The sequence below is a fragment of the Terrapene carolina genome, unplaced genomic scaffold, assembly GCF_002925995.2.
Source record: "Terrapene carolina triunguis isolate 2854851 unplaced genomic scaffold, T_m_triunguis-2.0 Scaffold84, whole genome shotgun sequence".
NCBI lineage: Eukaryota > Metazoa > Chordata > Testudines > Emydidae > Terrapene > Terrapene triunguis.
The window spans coordinates 17,988,856-18,009,132 of record NW_020664435.1 but is presented as its reverse complement, the minus strand read 5'-3'; the positions used below and the strand labels follow the sequence as shown (position 1 = coordinate 18,009,132).

General features: G+C 43.8%; 1 protein-coding gene across 3 annotated transcripts in view; it reads right to left on the bottom strand.

The window, feature by feature from the left end:
* Positions 1-20,277, bottom strand: part of RAPGEF5 (Rap guanine nucleotide exchange factor 5) — a 229,185-nt gene that overhangs the window by 702 nt on the left and 208,206 nt on the right. For 2 of the 3 annotated variants that reach the window (XM_029910987.1, XM_029910988.1), the window contains 4 exons: positions 19,034-19,084; positions 17,841-17,928; positions 9,310-9,374; positions 2,851-2,905 (listed from right to left, as the gene is read on the bottom strand). In XM_029910987.1, the coding sequence (XP_029766847.1) occupies positions 2,851-2,905; positions 9,310-9,374; positions 17,841-17,928; positions 19,034-19,084 (259 nt within the window). Of the gene's footprint in view, positions 1-1,793; positions 1,806-2,850; positions 2,906-9,309; positions 9,375-17,840; positions 17,929-19,033; positions 19,085-20,277 lie in introns of all 3 variants that reach the window. The other variant, XM_026649327.2, reaches the window with a different exon arrangement.

The window sequence follows — 20,277 nt, the reverse complement described above, 5'->3', positions numbered from 1 at the left end:
CTCAAAGGGGAATGGAAGGGAAGAAAGTTCTAAGCCATGGAGACAACATGCTCTGAAACTGCAGCTTTGCCCCCTCATCTGCATGCTTTCTTGATATGCTTCTGACACCAGAGGGATGGAAAGCAGGAGGCATAAAGCTGGATTTCCTCATGTTGGGAATATGCTCAGCAGTCCCTCTGAGGCTGATTTAAGTGCTACTTTTCAGTGCTATTCTGTAGTCTGTCAGCACGAACAAACTTTGAGCAGGGTCTGAGGATCTAGCTTTGAGTGTTTAAATAGCTGTAGCACAAATGTACATCAGCAAGTGGACCCCTGAACCATTTCCTTTAGATCAGGTGAAATGGGACAATGCAGAATAGACAGAGGACAACTCTTCAAAGATTTTTTTTTTTGGGGTCCAGCCTCCAGTTTTGATCATTTATGCTTTTGATTTCGGCTAAGGTGGTAGAAACAAGGGAAATGCTGTTATTTCACAGGAGTTCCCACAGCAGAATGGCTTTAACCATCCGTCAGATGAAAACTGAAGGGTGGATTGAAGAGAAAACTGAGACGTTATCTGCCACAAACTCTAGTCGATGTCCTCAAAGCAATGTTAACAAAATTACCATAAAAAAAATCAAACAAAAATCTTGGAACCAACAAGCTTAACATCACTGCTCTCTTAGCTGCTTTTGTTTCATCCATCCCCATCCATACTTTATCCATTTAGAATGTAAATTCTTTGGGGCACTAGTGTTGTCCTCATATTTGTCTATAAAGTGCCTAGCACAAATTTAGCACTGTGTAAATAGTGACATGACATTGAGAGTTCAGCCAGTTCTGTATGCCACTATTAAAAACATTACTGTGCAGCACCTGTCCACACACTCTACACAAGCACCTGGATGATTTGTAAGACACTGCAGCAGAAATGAACAGGAGAAAAATTGGAGTAGGATGTTATAGGAGACCTTATAGTTCTCAGGGGACAGATTCCATGTTTTCAGCAATTGTGCTAAATACACTGAAAATTATTCAGAATTCAAAGTCTCATTAGCACCTGAAATTACGCTGAACTACTGTACAAATGTTAAAGCTGCTATGCCAGATTTCTGAAAGAGTATTATTTGTTTTCTGGATTTAATGTGGAAAATTATTATTTCCATTAGAATGGCATTTCAGCATTACTTAGCTACACTATCATTTTCTAACCCATAAAGTTTTTGGTCTGCATGCTTAATTTTAAGATATAGATATAAGCAACAACAATATCTTTTGCTTAGTTTTATTTGGATTCTGTTCTGTGGTGAGATGACTTCTATTTTTAGTCCAATTCAGAGACTAATGCAGGAGAAAGATTCACATTCCTGAAAGCTAAATAAATCCACTGGAAAAGGAAGCAGTCCATAAAGTCTCAATAAATATTCAGTGCATTCATTTCATGCCTAAACAAATTTAACAAAAAACAGTGCCTACAGGAGTCTCTGCATAAACTGTTTTTTAAATGCCAGCTTCACAATAAGGCCAAGCCTGTGGTAAAATAAAACAACAACAACATACTTCAAACCAGCAGATTGTGTGATAAATCTTGGGTATTAAACCTGGATTTATGTCATGACACAAATATTTACAAAAAAAAAAAAAAATGCAAAGATGGCTTTAAAAATTCATTAACTTATTTTGCAAAAGATCTGCTTAAAGACAAAAATAAATTAACTCTGCTGAATGAGATTTACAGGTAAATATCTGGGTTTAATGAATGCTTCCTTTAGGGTCTGGATTAACAGAGTGAAAGCAAGAGAAGATGTACTTACCTGCATGCTTTCCTTTCAGTGCATGTGGGAATAACTGGTTCATAATTAATAAGCAGCCTTTGTATTCTTAAAAGACTGCAACTATATTAGGCCACATTATGGGCCAAATTTTCAGCAAAACTCCCTAGCTGTATATGCAGTCCTTGCAGACTTATCTATTTGAACACCCCAAATGGGTAACTATGGCTGCAATTACCCTTTTTGTATGCCCACATGCAAGTTTTTATATAAGCCCCCATAGGAAACTGTAAATACTGTAGACACGATTAGGGGGGAAAAATCTAACATTTATTCTTCAAACCAAAAAAATTCTAGGTTAAGGCTAAAGCACAGGTCTGAAGTCCCTCCAGGTAGAGTGTTTTTGGCCTTGATGTTGCATTTATTTTAGTGTGTTTAAATTAGAACCCTACCACTATAAAAAAATATTGTGCTGTCTTTCCCCTCCCTTGTATAATTGTAGTGTAAGTCATACAGAGAATAAGAAAAAAAGTTTACAGATACCCAATTAGTCTCAGTGGAACACTATGAAAATCCACAGTGATATATCACCTTTCATCTAGTGAGATGCCAATACAAGTTTGATTCAGTTTCTTAAAGAGAGTTCATGTAGGAGACTGGTGAGACTGCACTACATTTCCATCCTAAATACACCACTAGTTATTGGAAGCTGTAGGATACCTCACAAGCTCACCAGGTAATTAGAGGCCTTTACGTTTTCTTCCCCTTCTGATGCAGGTCTATAAAACTCAGATCTTGTGTAACATTACAGGTAGATGACTGTGCATATTGGGGATTGGGGAGAACACAGCATTTTGTGAAAATCTTTGGAAAGTAGCTGTAATTACATTCTGTTTGCTGAGGTGTCTTTCACAACACAGTCTCCCCTCTTCTGGGTTAAAACAAATGGCAAGTATGTTTTACTCTAAAAGTAAACCTAGGCCATGGGAGAGGAGGCAGAGAGACCAGGAAACAGTTCTTTTGATATGTATGTAACTAATGAGAGACAAGTAACAAGGGAAATGTAATTTTGTAATTTCACTGTCTTACTACTACTTACCACATTGGTTATTCCTGCAATGTCTCAGTGATCGGACAGTATCAGCAATCATGTGCTGTGAAATAAAAAGTACAATATATCAGTGCAGAAATCTGACAGGGGGGCTGTTGCTAGAAAATCCTTCCCCAGCCTCACACTTTGCAACAACGACTGTAGCAATGATGAGAAAGGAAGGAGGCAGGAGTTGGAGACATTTAGGCTATGGCTACACTGGCGCTTTACAGCACTGCAACTTTCTCGCTCAGGGGTGTGAAAAAACACCCCCGAGTGCAGCAAGTTACAGCACTGTAAAGCGCCAGTGTAAACAGTGCCCCAGTGCTGTAAGCTAATCCCCTCGGGGAGGTGGAGTACCTGCAGTGCTGGGAGAGCTCTCTCCCAGTGCTGGTGCGCGACCACACTCGCACTGCGCTCCCGCGGCAGCGCTTTGGGGTTTCGAGTGTAGCCAAGCCCTTAGATTAGATGGGGAGAAGGTTTTTGTTTGTTTGTGGCTCGGTGTCAACATATCCTGAAACAAGATTAGTTCTTTCAGACTCCTTTCACATAAGGATTTTGTTGACACTACAGATAGAGGGGGTCTTCCTAGGAACCAATGGAAATGAACAATGAAAAAAGGGTCATTTCTCTATGTTTCCTTCTTTCAAAGGAGATGCTTGAAATCCCCCCTCCCTTTCCCCCTCATGCTTAGTGGAGTAGTGTGTATCAAGTGCACTATTGGACAATAGTTTTAAACTGTTGCAGGGAGAGCAGATTTGTGTTCATGTATGTGAAAAATTAAGTGACTTCTGTTAAAGTAAAAAACTCCAAAGGAGGAAGATGTATTTAATTGCATGTTTCCCTTTCAGTGCATAGGGGAGTAAATCGTTCATAAGTCATAAGCATCCTTTGTATTGTTATTAAAAGGCTAAAACTACATTATGGGCTAAGTTTTCAGCAAGCCTTTACCCCTTCATTCAGTTTTTACAAGTCTATAGTTGTTGATTTAAAAAGATTTTTACTGTACTGTTTTTCCTTAGGCAAAATAGGCTGCAAATGGTTGCTCAGATTAAACAGAGAAAAACCTTTAAAATTTTGTTTCACCTTTAGCATCAGATTCTTAGTTGGATATTAATTGGAATAGCTATGTCTAAGTTAACAGAGCTATATTGGTTTTCACAAGTGGAGGATCTGGCCCATAATGCCGTTTATGCATGTTTTCTTTTGATTGCACTTACAATCCAAATAAAAGAGCTTATTGAATTGGGCCAGAAGCCCTTGACGGAATATGGTGACTAATTTAAACAACCTGCCTGCAATTAACAATAGCAATATGGCATTTTATGGAAACAGTACAGACTGTTCTCACACCTCCTTCAAAATCCAGCCAGAAGTGGAAAGGATTAGCTGCCCAGAGCAAAGTATAGCTTAGAATGATGTGGCATAATTCATCTCTCCACAACCACAATACGAATTGTTTACAATGTTCCTTCACAGAATAGCTTATCATGAGAATAACTGAGTATATGCTTAATGAAGACTTCATGTTCTTTAATAAATCAGTGAAGCAAAATCATTTTTGTCATCTGTGTTCCATTCACCATGAAATCTCTCAGCCTCTTACGCTAACATCATTTCCTTGCACTGATTAAAATAAAGTTCTAATGAGAGGTCCTAGGTTTGCATGACCAATTTTTTAAATCCCACTAGAGCTATGACATTCCTGTGTTCTTCTGCTGTTGTTGCATCTTCCAGTTTATATCCCATATTTTGAATTTGGCTTTCACAAGTAAAGGAGAATCGACTATGTCACTCACAATGTCTCCCTTTGTTACTCAGTATGGGCTCAATCCATCTGAAATTAGCTTCTGTGGCTGATGCCCCAGGGAAACTGGCTGGACCATTTTACGCTCCATTCTCATGGAGATTGATCACAATTCTTCCTTCTTTAGTGCCTTCTTTAGGCATTTCACACTGTCCCTCTGACTCGCCTGACGCAGTTATAATACAGAAAACCTGTTAATTCATCTGAAAAAATTCATCCGATGAAGTGGGCTGTAGCCCATGAAAGCTTATGCTCAAATAAATTTGTTAGTCTCTAAGGTGCCACAAGTACTCCTGTTCTTTTTGCGGATACAGACTAACACAGCTGCTACTCTGAAACCTGAAAAGGGACTGCTATTTTCTGATTGTTTTAATAGATGGCTGCATACCAGAGTGTGATAAATATGTAGGAATGCATATAGTGACTGAGGCCATGTCTACACTATAAAATTAAGTCGACCTAACTTATGTCGGCATACAGCTGCCGTAGTAATTACATTGCTTGTGCATGTGTACGCTTTACTCCTTGTGTATTGCCAGTGTGGGACAGCTCTTGAAAGCCAGTAACAGTCAACATAAGCAACAGAGTGTCTACTCTGACACTGCATTGACCTAACTACATTGACTTTGACTCTACACTGCTCATGGAAGCGGAGTTATTAAGCATAGTGGGATCAAAATTTAACTGTAGATGCTTCCGTAGTTAGGTCAATGTAAGCTGCCTTGCATCAACCTAACTTTGTAGCATAGACCAGACTTGAGACTTGACTGGTAACCACTCTTAGCACATGATCATTAGCAATAATTCCACTGTTTATGGCAATCCAGCTCATCAGTATGCTCAGAAGTCCCACAGATATTTTTGGGCATGATCCTGAAAACCCTTATTTACATTATGTGTATAGTTCTTACTACTAGTCCACAAAGGGACTGCCTGTAAGATGATAAACGTTAGCCATATACATTGGCCAAACCAGACAGTCTCTACACAAAAGAATAAATGAACACAAATCAGATGTCAAGAATTATAAATTCAAAAACCAGTTGGAGAACACTTCAACCTCCCTGGTCACTCAATTACAGACCTAAAAGTCGCAATTCTCCAACAAAATAACTTCAAAAACAGACTCCAACGAGAAACTTCAGAACTGGAATTAATTGGCAAATTGAACACCATTAAATTAGGCTTGAATAAAGACTGGGAGTGGATGGGTCATTACACAAAGTAAAAACTATTTCCCCATGCTAATTTTCCCCCTACTGTTAACTCACACCTTCTTGTCAACTGTTTGAAATGGGCCATCCTGATTATCACTTCAAAAGTTTATTTTCCTCCTGCTGATAATAGCCCACCTTAATTGATTAGTCTCGTTAGAGTTGGTATGGCAACACCCATTTTTTCATGTTCTCTGTGTATACATATCTTCCTACTGTATTGTCCACTGCATGCATCCGGCAAAGTGGGTTTTAGTCCATGATGCTCTAATAAATTTGTTAGTCTCTAAGGTGCCACAAGTACTCCTGTTCTTTTTGCGGATACAGACTAACACGGCTGCTACTCTGAAACAAATAAATTTGTTAGTCTCTAAGGTGCCAACAGTACTCCTCGTTCTTTTTACAAAACTAGTCTACTGTAGCCAAGGCCTACATGTGATTACAAAAAACAAAGGCCTGATTAAGACTGAGTTGAAAATCAGACCCTTTGTCTCCAATAAATTAATATATAGGCCTGTAAGGGATGTTTACTAACAATCAGTGTGCATCAAGGACTAGTTCAATTTACATGTTAATGAGATATACTTGTGAGAGCGCTTGAGGAAGAACATGCTAATAAGTTTATATGCAAACACCTAAAGGTCAAACAGTTAATGGACTAGGCACAAGAAAACCTTTTATTAAATGCAAATCAGTGTTCTTCTAAGCACTGCAACAAGAAAAGGTACAAGAATTGAATTGAACATACAAAGAATGGACCACCTAGGTTATAAAGTTACCTTGGGATGAAACTGGGAGAAATGAATTGTTCTCTCTGTTTACTCAACCAATAGGTACTGAATACAGTAAACTAGTCGTTTCCACAACAAAGAGAGAAAAAGATTAAGATCAGGAGGAAAGATATGCCTCATCACCTTTTGACGCATATCACATACCTAAAAAGGATGGACAAGCCTGATGATATTTTGCTGAAACATGACACTCCAATATGTAGACTTTGTATCATGCTTACCCATACTAAAGTAACTAAGGCCTAATCTACTCTAGAAAAGGTTTGCCAGTATAGCTAGTCCAGCAAACCCTCCTAGAGCACACACAGCTTATACTGGCAAGAGAGTGCTTTTTCTGGTATAACTTATACCAGTCTCTCAAATAAAATAAGCTATACTAGCAAAAGCACTTTCCCCACCAATATAACTGTGTCTACACTAAGGTTTTTGCTGGTATAGAGATGTTGTAAAGAATCACACTCCTAACTGACATTACTATACCAGCAAAAGTTTCTACTGTAGATCTGGCCTAAGCTAAAGGCCTACTGCACTACCCCAGGGATAGGCAACCTTTCAGAAGTGGTGTGCCGAGTTCACTGTAATTCGCGTCCCAGTAATACATTTTAACCTTTTTAGAAGGTCTCTCTCTCTCTATAAATCTATATTATATAAATAAACTATTGTATTTAAAGTAAATAAGGTTTTTAAAATATTTAAGAAGCTTCATTTAAAATAAAATTAAAATGCAGATCTTATCAGTTTAGTGTGATCCTTGCCCTCGCTTTTCCTTGCTGAGTTTTCCAATGTGGCCTACAGCAGAGCGTGACTGAAGAGCACTGGGTCGAGGCCAGGAGCAGAGCCCCAGGCTGGCTGCCGGTACACCAGGCTAGCAGTGGGCTGAGCGGGGCCGGCGGCCGGAACCCCAGACCAGCAGCGGGATGAGCCGCTCAGCCCACCGCCGGCTCCGCTCAGTCCGCTGCTGGTCTGGGGTTCCAGCGGGGTGAAAGTAACTTAAATTTCTTACAGGTACTGTCATATTGCAACCCCCCTTGGGGGGAGGAGCTCAGGGGCTGGGTATGTGTGGGTGTGGGGGGGAGCACTCAGGGCAGGGGGTTGGGGTGCGGGGGGCTCAGGGCAGGGGGTGGATATGTGGATGATGCAGGAGTCAGGGCTGGGAGCATGGGGGGTGCAGGAGTCAGGGTTGGGTGGCATGAGGGGCTCAGGGCAGGGGGTTGGGGTGTGTGTGTAGGGGGGAAGTCCTGGAGGGGCAGGGGCTTGGGGCTGGCCTGCGACAGTCCCGGTTGCAGCAGGGTTACCTGGATGGGTCCCTGCCCCACGCTGTTCCTGTTCCTGCCAAGGGAGCTGTGGGCCAGCTGTGTGGGGGCACTGCATCTGCAGGCAAATGGGGGGGTGGCGGCAGAAGATCCCCTGGCCTGCTGCTCCCTTCCCCTTCCCCCCCCAGGGGCCGCAGCTGTGCACGCTGCAGGGACGGCACGTGCCTGCAGTGCCCTGGTATCCAGCCACAGTGGCGAGAGAGGGACAGCAGGACAGGCTGGGACGCAGACACTCCACCGCACCTCCCGCCGGCCCCTTTCACTTGCCTGACTGCCTGCTGCTTAGTCCGGTACACAGGGCCGCCAGCGCCAGCCTGCCGGAGAGTTCTGGCAGCCAGCAGGACCCCAGCTTGGAGCGCGCCACGCGCCGGGCCTCCACCCGCAGCGGAGCCCCCCAGCATCGGCCAGCTCCAAGCGTGCATGCTTCGCCTTACTTTCACTTCTAGGTTCCAGCTGCCGGCCCCTTGCCAGCCGGAGTCCCGGCGGCCAGGACCCCGGCTGGCAAGGGGCCAGCAGCCGGAACCCCAGAGCAGCAGCAGGCTGAGTAGCTCAGCCTCAGCCTGCTGCCGGTCTGGAGTTCCGTCTGCCGGCTCCTGCCAGCTGGGGTTCCAGCCGCTGGCCCCACTCAGCCCGGGGTTCCATCCATCCAGGCCAGCAGCAGGCGGAGCGGGACCAGCAGCTGGGACCTCGGCGTGCCATTAAAAATCGGCACGCGTGCCGTAGGTTGCTGACCCCTGCACTACCCTCTACATAAAGATTAGTTTAGCTATATTAATATTTAGCTTTCATTGTGTCTATTCTTCCTCTATCTCCTACCCAAATCATGAACTTACTTTCATTTAAAATACCTGGAATTAGTGATGACTGTTAAATTGGGGTGACCTGCTGCTGTGTACCGTGGGGGTGGGGGTGGGGAGGGAAGGGAAACTAAACTCTGAGAAGAGGCTGAGCAGGGAGAAGAGGCAACAACAGTTTGAGAACTTACGCTTGTTTAGATTGTGGGGCAATGCAAACTACGGGTGTGTAATTTGTAAAGCACACTAATATGTTGTGCATTAATTGGTCCATTTAGACCCTGCTGGTGTGCATAAAAGATTCCCTAGTGCACTTTATCCCACTATTTAGACAAACCCTTAGTCAAGGATAAATATGATGCTGTGAGGGAGCTGGTGGAGCTCATGGAGAGAACTGAAAAGGCTGAGAGATACTGTGCGTGGTTATCAAAGCATGATACATTTAACACAAGAGGTGAGGAGAAGGGGAATAAAAAAAAGAGAGAGAGAGAGAGAGAGATGGATTTTCCCACAAAAAAGAGGAAGTTGTAAAAGACAAAATGTACATACCAGCTTTTCAAAATTAACAAGGTTATCCAGAAAAGTTTTATTTCCTTCGTGGATGAACGTTACATCTACAAAGTTTAAAAAGAGATACTACATTATTAAATGCCACAGCATTTGTTCAGTTGTTTTAGATACAAAGGAATGGAATGGTGACAAAGGAGTAACAAAATAAGGAACAAAACAGTCTCATAAGTATTGCTACAATGCCACATGTTTGTGTTATTTATAGGGCACAAACAACTATCACTGGTTCTTTCATTAAAAAACAGAAAATTTACACCTCTATGGCAACATTAATCGGGAGAAATTTCAAATACAGAATGTGAATTTGTTACTCACTAAACATAATCTAGGGACTCACAAATAACACTCTTTCCATCAAACAAGACAGATGATACACTGTGCTATCCAGGGCTCAAATCAAAAGTTGATGGTGGGAAGGGGAGCACAGTAATTGTCTGTGCATGGGTTCCACCCTCCTTCCCTGCACACTGTGAATCTATCTGTGCTGCTAGAGATTTTAGAGTGGTTGAGGCAGGGCTGTGGTAGATCGATGAACACAGAATTCTGCTGACTAAATTCTCTTCAGGAGGAGGGGACAAAAAAGTTGCAGAGACTACTGTTTTCCTTAGGTAATTCTGAAACACCCTCCGTCCCCACACACCTGATTACTATGAAAGTCTACTACAATGATGGGCACACAAATAGATAAACATTAAATACAATCCATTAAGCCAAAAATCACCTTGCAGCAAATACCAAGATTTAGCTCTTTGGAAGTAAAACAGTTATTTCTGGTTCCACAAAGCAGTACTAGGGAGAGTTTTTAATGGAAAAAAAAGAAGTCCGTGGGAGGTATAGGACTACACTCAGGGCCGGATTTCCAATTAGGCATAGTAGGCACGTGCCTAGGGGCACCAGTGTTCTAGGGGGGTGCCTAAAAGTTAAAAGTGGGTTATGTTTTAATTATTATGTATTTTTTTGGTATTGTATTGAATAAATATTTAAATTACCATTTATATTTCTTTTCATTTCATTTTTTACGGAAAACACGAAGGTCAGCTGTAGGCAGGGGGGATGCTGAAGGTGCTGGGCTTAGGGGCACGTAAGGTGTAAATCCGGCCCTGACTATACTTGGCACCAGTATGCAAACTGCATGCAGTATATAAAAGGAAGGAAAGAGGCAACACAACTGTTGCTAATTTAAATTCACATTGAAACCTTAACTTCAGACAAAAAGGGGAGACAACAGCAGTCTCAAGACCATATGGTAGAACTGCTTGTTTGATCATGAAGATGAAGAGTATCTACCTAAGAAACATACATATTGGTGCCTGCAGTGATAAGATGCTTTTGTAGCACCATTTTAGTAAGATGATGGGATGTCACAAATACATTCCGAAGGTAATGGCCAGGTTTTCCAATTGACAAATGGCCCTTGGTAATTGGGTTGTATGTATCTTTCCATGGAATGCAGTGAGATCCCATGCAAAAGGACAACAAAGCAATTTGCCTGCCATTATGTATCATGGCATTTATAGCGTGCTCACTATTGTGGTATCTGAACAACCCATCCCCGTTCTGCCCCATTTGGTCCCCTCTGCCACTGTAGGTGGAGGAGAACCTCAGTCCCAATACAATTAGATTATAGGACTGAAAATCTGCAGATGAAACAATGAACATCTTTCTTTTTGACAATCCCAGAACATAAAAACAGTCAAACTGATTTACTTCCTTTTGTTTCAAAAACTCACTCTCAGGTATCAGCCCGAAGGGGATTTTGTAATTACTTCTAATGGAAATTCTAGCTGCTTTATATGCTGGTAAAAAGTCTGAGCTACAATTTATTAGGCAGAGCACCCTATGTTAGGAGAGATGTAAAGATGCCCACGCCAAGGGGAGCACTAGGATGATTTCTGCCTCAGGGAAGCAGGATGCCTGCCTGAATTTCTTAGTGAGTAGGTCAAGCACACCCAGGGCTGTCCCCAGCTATTTTGGTGTCCGACGCAGCCCCCCCGCCGGGGGGGGGGGCCTGTGTGGGGCTCCAGGCCTCCAGGGGCGGGAGCAGGGGGAGCTGGCCTCAGACCTCTGTGGGGGACGGGGGGGCTGTCCGGCCTCTTCCTGCGGGAAGTGGAATAACCCGGCCCCAGCTTGCTCTGTTCCCCTGGCTCCCAGCTGCATCACTCGCGAGTGCTGGGGGGTGGTTTCCCCCTCCCCCCAAGCCTGAGAGCCAGGGGAGCAGAGCAGGCTGGGGCCAGGTCACTCCACTTCCCACAGGAAGTGGCCAGGCCCCCCATCCCCCCCGTAGATCTGGGGCCAGCTCCCCCCGCTCCCACCCGTGGAGGCCTGGGGCCCCAGGATGCTCTGCTCCCCTGGCTCCCAGGCTTGGGGGGAGGGGGGAACCACCCCCCAGCACTCGGCGGCGGCACGGCTGGGTGCCAGGGGAGCGGAGCAGGCTAGGGCCGGGTTGCTCTATTTACCATGCAGTGAGTGCAGGGTCCGGCCTGGCTACAATCTTCAGGGGAGTGGGGATGGGGATGGGGTGGAGCAGGGGCAGGGCTGGGGCGGAGCAGGGGTGGGGGGCTGGGGAAGAGCCGGAGTAGGGGCTGGAGCAGCACGCAGCTGCGCAGGGCACCAGGAAATTTGCCCCAAATTTCCTGGTGCCCTACGCAGCTGCGTGCTTTGCATATGGGTAAGGATGGCCCTGAGCCCACCTACTACTGAACTCATTCATGGTGTGCAGCTGCTCCCTTCTGCATGCTGCTTCCACTCAATGGGCCAGTGAGGAGGTGGTGAGTGGGACATGGCCCTCGTCAACTCCCTTTCTGCTCTGGGGTACCCTGCCCTCCCAAGGGAGTCAAGAGGGAGCAGTTCCTATATGCATTGACTGCAATTCTGACCACTTTTCACATGCAGGAGAAAGAAAGATTTAAAGAAACACCTTTTCCTCTCCCCTTGTACTTCCACTTACTGCACACCTGCATGAGGACCAAGCATGATCTGTCCCTAAATGGGTACATATATTTATGATCACAGGAAAAAGAAAAAAACAGATTATGTTTCTGTCAGTGCTAACGAAGAAAGGCTTTGTACTGAAAACAGAAAAGCCAGGAGAGTTCAATTTTGTACTTGTTCTGTGAAGACTGCACAGCTTTGCTGCCAACAGCTAAGAGCCTAGATAAATTCAGTGGAGCAGAAAATTGCATCCAAGCCATGTTGTAAGGGTGAAACACTGGATTTTATTAAATATTTGAAAAATCAGCCTGATTTTCAAAAGCTGTGTCTGTGCAGTAACAAGGCCCGGTGTTTACATTCAATTAACGTAAAAGGGACTCTGTCAAGGTATTTTTCATAATTAGAATGAGAAAACATTCTTATTGCTTTTCTTACCTATTCAGACTTAAATCTGCTTCCTCCCCATATTGTTTTTGTTCCTCTTTATCTGAGTTCATTACTTTGCTATTCATAGAATCACAGAAATGGAGGGCAGGAAGGGACCTTGAGAGGTCATCTGTGCCAGCCTCCCTGTGCTGAGGCAGGAGCAAATATACCTTGACCTAGCCCATCCCTGACAGATGCTTGTCTAACCTGTTGTTAAAAACCTCCATTGATGGGGATTCCACAACCTCCCTGGGATGCCTATTCCAGTACTTAACTATCCTTACAGTTAAAAAGTTTTTCCTAATATCGGACCTAAATCTTCCTCGTTGCAGATTAAGCCCATTAATTCTTGTCCTACCTTCAGTGGACATGGAGAACAATTGATCAAAGTCCTCTTTAAAACTACCCTTAACATATTTGAAGACTTATCAGGTCCTCCCCCTCAGACTTCTTTTCTCAACACTAAACATGCCCAGTTTTATTTAATCTTTCCTCATAGGTCAGGTCTGTTAAGCCTTAAGTGTGGTGCCCAGAACTGTACACTGTACTCCATCTGAGGCCTCACTAGTGCTGAGCAGAGTGGGACAATTATCTCCCATGTCTTACATATGACGCTACTATTAATACATCCATTATTATATTAGCTTTTTTTTTTTTTTAAACTGCCTCACATTATTGACTCATATGCAATTTGTGATCCACTAGAGCACCTAGATCCTTTTCAGCAGTATTACTGCCTAGACTGTTATTCCCCGTTTTGTAGTTCTGCATCTGATTTTTTCTTCTGAAGTGAAGTATTTCTCACTCATCTTTACTGAATTTCATTTTGTTGATTTCAATTGAATTCTCCAAATTATAAAGGTTGTTTTGAATTCTAATCCTGTTCTCCAAAGTGCTAGCAACTCCTTCTGCCTTGGTGTCATCTGCAGATTTTAGAAGCCTACTCTCCACTCCATTATCCAAGTCATTAATGAAAATATTAAATAGTATCATTCGAGGACAAACCCCTGCGGGACCCCACTGGTTACGCTCTCCCAGTTTGACAGCAAACCATTGATATCTACTCTTTGAGTACAGTCTTTCAAACAATTGTGCACTCCCTTATAGTAATTTCATTTAGACCACATTTCCCTAGTTTGCTCAAGAGACTATCATTTGAGACTGTGTCAAAAGCCTTACTAAAATCAAGATATTTCACATGTACAGCTTCCCCCCCTCCATTAAGCCAGTAACCTGGTCAAAGAAGGAAATGAGGTTGGTCTGGAATAATTTGTTCTTGACAAATCTATGTTGGCTATTACTTACCATCCTATTCTCCTCTAGGTGCTTACAAATTGATTGTTTAAAAATTTGTTCCAGTATGTTTCCAGTTATCAAAGATTTGCTGACTATAATTCTTCACGTCCTTTTTGTTCCCCTTTTTAAACAATAGGTTTTATGTTTGCTCTTTCCTAGTCCACTGGGACCTCACCCATCCTCCATGAGTTCCTGGAGATAATCATTAATGGTTCTGAGATTGGGAACTAGCTGAAGCAAAGTACCTTGGCTAAAAATAACTGACAAACTGGGGCTGACGGGGGGGGGGGGGGAGATTAGAGCCTGAGCCCCACTGCGGGGGTGTGTGTGAGAGGTTTCCAGCACTTGCTGCCCACAGCGGCTGACAGCTGCGGAGGCCCACAGCCAGCTGCGGCCCCACCACCCCGGGGCTGAAGCAGAAAATGTCACAGAGGTCTCCGGAAGTCACAGCATCCATGACTTCTGTGACATAATCTATCCTTAACAACTGTGGTAAGTAACTGGTCACAATTAACCTTTTTAGTGAACACTGAAGCAAAATAGGCACTAAACACCTCAGTCTTCTTGAGGTCAACCGTTATTAGCTCTCCTTCTCCACTAAATAGAGAACTTAAGCCTTCTTTTGTCTTTTCTCTTACTCCTAATGTACCTACAGAACCTGTTCTTATTGCCTTGTATGTCCCCTGCTACGTGTAACTTGTTTTGTGCCTTAGTGTTTCTGATTTTGTCCCTACATACTGTACTTGTGCTTTCTTTTGTACTCCTCCTTAGCAATTTGTCCATATTTCCACTTATTGTAGGATTCCTTTTTTGATTTTCAGCTCATTAATGAGCTCCTGGTGGAGCCATATTGGCCTCTTACTATTCTTCCTATCTTTCCTCTGCCTTGGGACAGTTTTTATTGCAATTTTAATTCATTAAACTATCAGCTCTACTGAACTCCTTTTCCCCTTAGATTGTCTTCCTGTAGGACATAACCTTCCTGTTCTCTGAGTTCGTTTAAAAAAAAAAAAAAAAGGCAGACTAAGTCCAATGTCCTTATTCTGCTGCTTTCACTCCTTCCTTCCCTTAGAATCATTAAATCTATCATTTCATGATCATTTTCACCCAAATTCCCTTCAACCTTCAGATTCACAACCAATTCATCCCAGGTAGACAGAGTAAAGTCTAAAATTGCTCTCCCCCTAGTTACTTCCTCTACCTTCTGAAATGAAAAGATGTCCCCAATACATTCAAAGAACTTATTGGACATAAGTTTATTACTCTTCCAACAGATATCTGGGTACTTCAAGTCCCCTATTACTACCACGTCTTGTGCTTTGGATATTTTGGTGGGATTGCTCATTATTTCTAGGCTATCAACTTTATTTTAACTTGCACTATAACAAACAGCACTGAAGCATCTAGGTTTGCATACAAATAATTGCATGGATTGAAAGAGGGGAAGAAATAAAAAAGGTATTGTAGAGCTCATCTGGACTATCAATCGTGACAATGTCCCTTAAAATAGCACACACTATTTATGGGGATTTTGGTAACATTTTGTAAGGTATTCCTGATATCCCCATGCATCTTAGATATGTGAGAATATTTAATGGCAATGCTAGTTGCGTACATGGTTTCATGTACATGGTCTTATATACAATGCTGTATTGCTATGCAAACATCATAATGTACCGAGGCAACAGAGTGCAGAGAGTAGGCAAAGAATGGACCATAGAGTTTGGTGGATTTGTTTGATTGTTTTTGCCCTCTCTGTTTAAGAACTCCCATCTTGTCATCCATTAAAATATGACAACAAAACTAAAATTCTCCTGTATATATACAAACCCCTCAGATGACTAGGGACCTGGCAACTCCCAGACATTTTCAGCCTGTTTGGAGAATTTTCCCTTGAAAACATTTTACACGTTTGCAGCTGTAACCAGGTTTTAATGAATGTACTAAAGAGAACACTTCTGGAATACAGGACATCAAATGAATTTGTTATGATTAAAGTCAAGATGATTAATAATAAATGAATCCAAGATGATAGGATACTTGAAATACCTGCCACTTAATTGGCTACTTAACTCACTATGTTGAATAGTTGTTCATTGTCTTTCTCAGAATTCACAGGGTGGAAGGGGTTGACTCCAAAATCCTCCCCATTCATAAGCACCATGTATGTTTGATAGATAAATGGGAGAGATTCTGATCTCAATTAAATCCAGTTCAATATCCATTAAATCAATCATAACTTCTCCTCTGGCTGAGTAAGGTTTGACTTTTCTCCCTTTGGTACCCATCAATGTTGTTTTCATGTATCATCCACAGCCAGGTGGTGCCACTCAAGAGACATGCAAGTTATCTTCCCCAGCCCCAAGGTTTCATACTCACAGCTCAGAGGGACTATATTATCAGTAGGTTTCTAGAATAGGGTGACCAGATCACCCAGGTCAAATATTGGGACGCGGGAGGGGGGGGGGGGGGGGGGGGGGGGGGGGAAAGGGCGCAGGGGCCCCCCCCCCCCCCCCACACACACACACACCATTCCTCCTCCCTCCGCAAGCGCTGGAGGGAGGCCCGGGAGACGCAGGGGGAGCGCAGGGCCGGGGTGAGTGAGTCCGGCCTGGCCCCGAGTGCAGGCAGGACTCGGGCAATACCTGGAGGGAGAGTAGGGGGGCGGCCCGCGGGGCCAGGCGGTGGCTGTTCTCCCCACCTGGGCAGCAGGACTCGGGAGCAGCCGCTGCTGCAGCTCCCACTGCCGCGGGAGGAGGAAGCGGCCATGCACGTGGCGCTTGGCGGCTGTGGCTCTGGCGCCCGCAAACCCCCTGAGCCCGGGCCTACTGCGGCGACCCAGAGCGCACAGTGCACGCACCCAGCCCCTGGCCAGTCGCGTCTGGGCTGGCTGCCCAGCTGGTGCAATCCTGCGGGTAGCCCCGGAGTGGGGGCAACAGGCCTCAGCCTCCCCGTCCTGCTCGGGTCCCGCAGGGGAATGAATGGGGCTGCCGATGCCGCTGCCCGCGGGATTGCACCAGCTGGGCAGCCAGCCCAGACGTGACTGGCCAGGGGCTGGGCGCAGCGTGCGCGCTGGGTCCCCGCAGCAGGCCCGGGCTCGGGGGGTTCGGGCCCAGGCACCAGAGCCGCAGCCGCCGAGCGCCACGTGCTTGGCCCCTTCCTCCCGCAGCAGCAGTGGGAGCTGCAGCAGCGGCTGCTCCTGACTCCCGCTGCCCAGGTGGGGAGAACCCCCCTACTCTCCCTCCAGGTACCGCCCTGCCCGAGTCCTGCCTGCGCTCGGAGCCAGGCCAGACTCTCACTCTCCCCGGCCCCGTGCTCCCCTCCCTCCCTCCAGCGCTTGCGGAGGGAGGAGGAATGGCATGCTTGGGGAAGAGGCGGGGATTTGGGGAGGGAGCCAATGGGGCAGTGAGGGGGCGGGCATGGGGGCGGGGATTTGGGGAGGGATCCAATGGGGGAAGGAGGGGGCGGAGTCGAGATGGGGTTGGGGGCGTGAGCCCTTCCGGGCTCCGGAGCCTTTGCTTGTTTGTCCAGTGTCCCGACCTAACGTTGGTCGGACGCGGGACAAACAAGCAAATATCAGGACAGTCCCGATAAAATCGGGACATCTGGTCACCCTAGACTAGAAAGGCTCTAAAGTTTCAAAGCATTTGAAAAAAAAAAATGTGATTCTTACCTATTTTTTAAAAGGCTACTCTTTATTATCCAAAGCAAGTGCTGCTGAAGTCTCATACATATTATATCTATACTTATGAAACAACATGTGGGAAAAATCACCTTACACTTACTGTAACTAACCATTATACATTTCTGTAGATGGAATTACATGGCAAAAAAGGGCAGACAACATTTAACATTACCTTTCAGAAGTAAGGGCATGAAAGGAATTTTCGGAGACTTCATTTTCTTGAATGCATCTCTGTAGGCTTTGTGATTCAGAGAAGGGTCCTGCAAAATCATTTTAGTAATAAAAGAGAAAAATCAATAGGCTATAAAAAAAAGCAATTCTAAATCCATTATAGGCTTCTGAACTGAACGTGATTTAGATATAAAAGGTTCTTTGGGAAATGAGGTAGATAAAGGTTTCCTAGGAGAGGTGAAACAAACTAAACTGAATAGGAAATGTAAACAATGAAGGAAATAGAAATGATTATATTCCTGTACATGAAATGGTTCCAAAATAGGAGATAGCTATATGAGAAATTCATCATTTGACTGTTCTGTAATTTCCCCACATAATCTCTATTAGCACTATCTCGTCATCTTAATATCTGTCCTAAAAAGTGCCATTTTTCCAGTGAAAAATTAACTCATTAAACAATACAACACATCAGACATCTTAAAGAAAAAAATAATAGAAGGCAGCTGAGCGGTTCTATGCAATGCAAGTACTGTAATTCTAAAACTCTAAAATAGTACATACTATTAAATGTTTTTGTAAACATTTCTAACTTGAGGCCATGTAATTATTGTATAAGAATTCCAACTGTGATAATTATGTAAAAATGAAACAATCATTAAGGGGCAGATTTTGCCATCTTTACTCAATTCAGTGGTAACCTTGCTAGCCTCAGGGAAGGCAAAGGAAATACTCATGCTGAGTAGTGTCTCACAACACAAGTAAGGGAGGCAAAGTCTGGTTCTAAACTTTTGATTCCCCTCCCCCCTTTTTTCATGCCTATCCTCTCTTTCTACAGCCTTTTATTAATTATTATTATTATTAAATAAGACAGATTCTGAGCATTTTTTGTTGGGTAGCAAGAGACTGGTGATTAGCTACCATGGCAATGGAATTACTTCCAGATTTACACCAGGAAAACCAAGCACAGACTTTGGGTCTTTATTTCCCCCCTGTGCAAAGTCCATGAGAATGAGTGTGTTTACTCTTTTTTGAGACCACTGCAGCACTACTGAGATGTGTGCGGTCTGTGGCAAACCATGATCAGAGAAAGGCAATCTTAACTTTAGACAATGGCAGTCAGTTCCACAAGAAATAAGTTAGAGGGGGCACAACTGGGGAGCTAATTTTTTCTGGCACTAGCACTGTACTTACTGTCAAACTTTCAAGTTCGGTGAAGAGTTTCTTAAACTTCCCAGGGATTTTCTGAGATGGGGGAAAAAAGGAAATGGGACTAAAGAAATCAAATATGCAGAAAAATACAGTTTTCTTTCTGAGATTGTCTGTCATGTTTAAAGTGTCAAATAGCACCAAGCCACTTCCCCAGTCAATTATCATTCTTTTCCCAGTACTAAAATCTCTAGCTATGAATAATGTTTAGAGCAATACCAGTCTATTAGATTTAGCAGTCTTGCCTTTTGAGATTCCATACATTCATGATTCTTTTATGAAAATTGCTTCTGAACATGTGTTTTCATCTTCCTCACTAACTTCCATGTCTGCCCCATTTGTCTTAATACATTTGTGAAGATGGAAACAACAACACAGGGTGACAATTTAGATACTCAATAATTCAGATGCAATTTCAATAATCTCCTAACTCTTTTCCTAAAATGTGGGCTCAGGGTCCAATCCTACAAGTCAATGGGACTTTTGGGGTGTTGGACTTTTGGGACTTTGGGGTGATCTTTTGGGTTGTTGGACTTAAGACCCTGAGGGGAAAAGGGTCAAACTTACTTGGGGGGTGGGTCTTTTGCTCATTGTTTGTATTATGAATCCTGTTTGTGGTGTTTCCCCAACATAATGCCGCATTGTTTCCCCCCTATATTAAAAGGATTTTGCTACACTCAGACTCCGTGCTTGCGAGAAGGGAAGTATTGCCTCTTAGAGGCGCCTGGGAGGTGGTATGTAATTGTCCCAGGTCACTGAGTGGGGGCTCGAGCTGGTTTTGCATTGCGTTATTGAAATGGAACCCCTAGACACTGAACCCGGCCCTTGTTGCTCCCAACTCAGACGGGCAGAATGGTTACACGTGTTATTTTGTATGGGAGGGGATGACTTCAGTCTTAATATGGTTGAGTATAAGCCCCTTTCTGCTGTTTGAATTCTGCTTGTTGTGCTTGAGGGTATTTTTTATAGCGTCCATTGCAGGCACTTTATTCTTGTTTGCATTACAGATTCAAATCCTTTGGATTATCACCTGCTTGTGGTTTATTCTGTAATACCAGTCAACACTTCCCTGATTTTGGGTCATCAGCAAATATAATTAGTTTTCTGGTATTACCACTCAGTAATTTATTTTGATGGAAATAGTAGCAGTATAAACACAGATCCCAGTGGAATCCTCCTCTTAATATCCCCTCCTCTGTTTGGTAACTTGTAGCTTCTTTAACCATGAA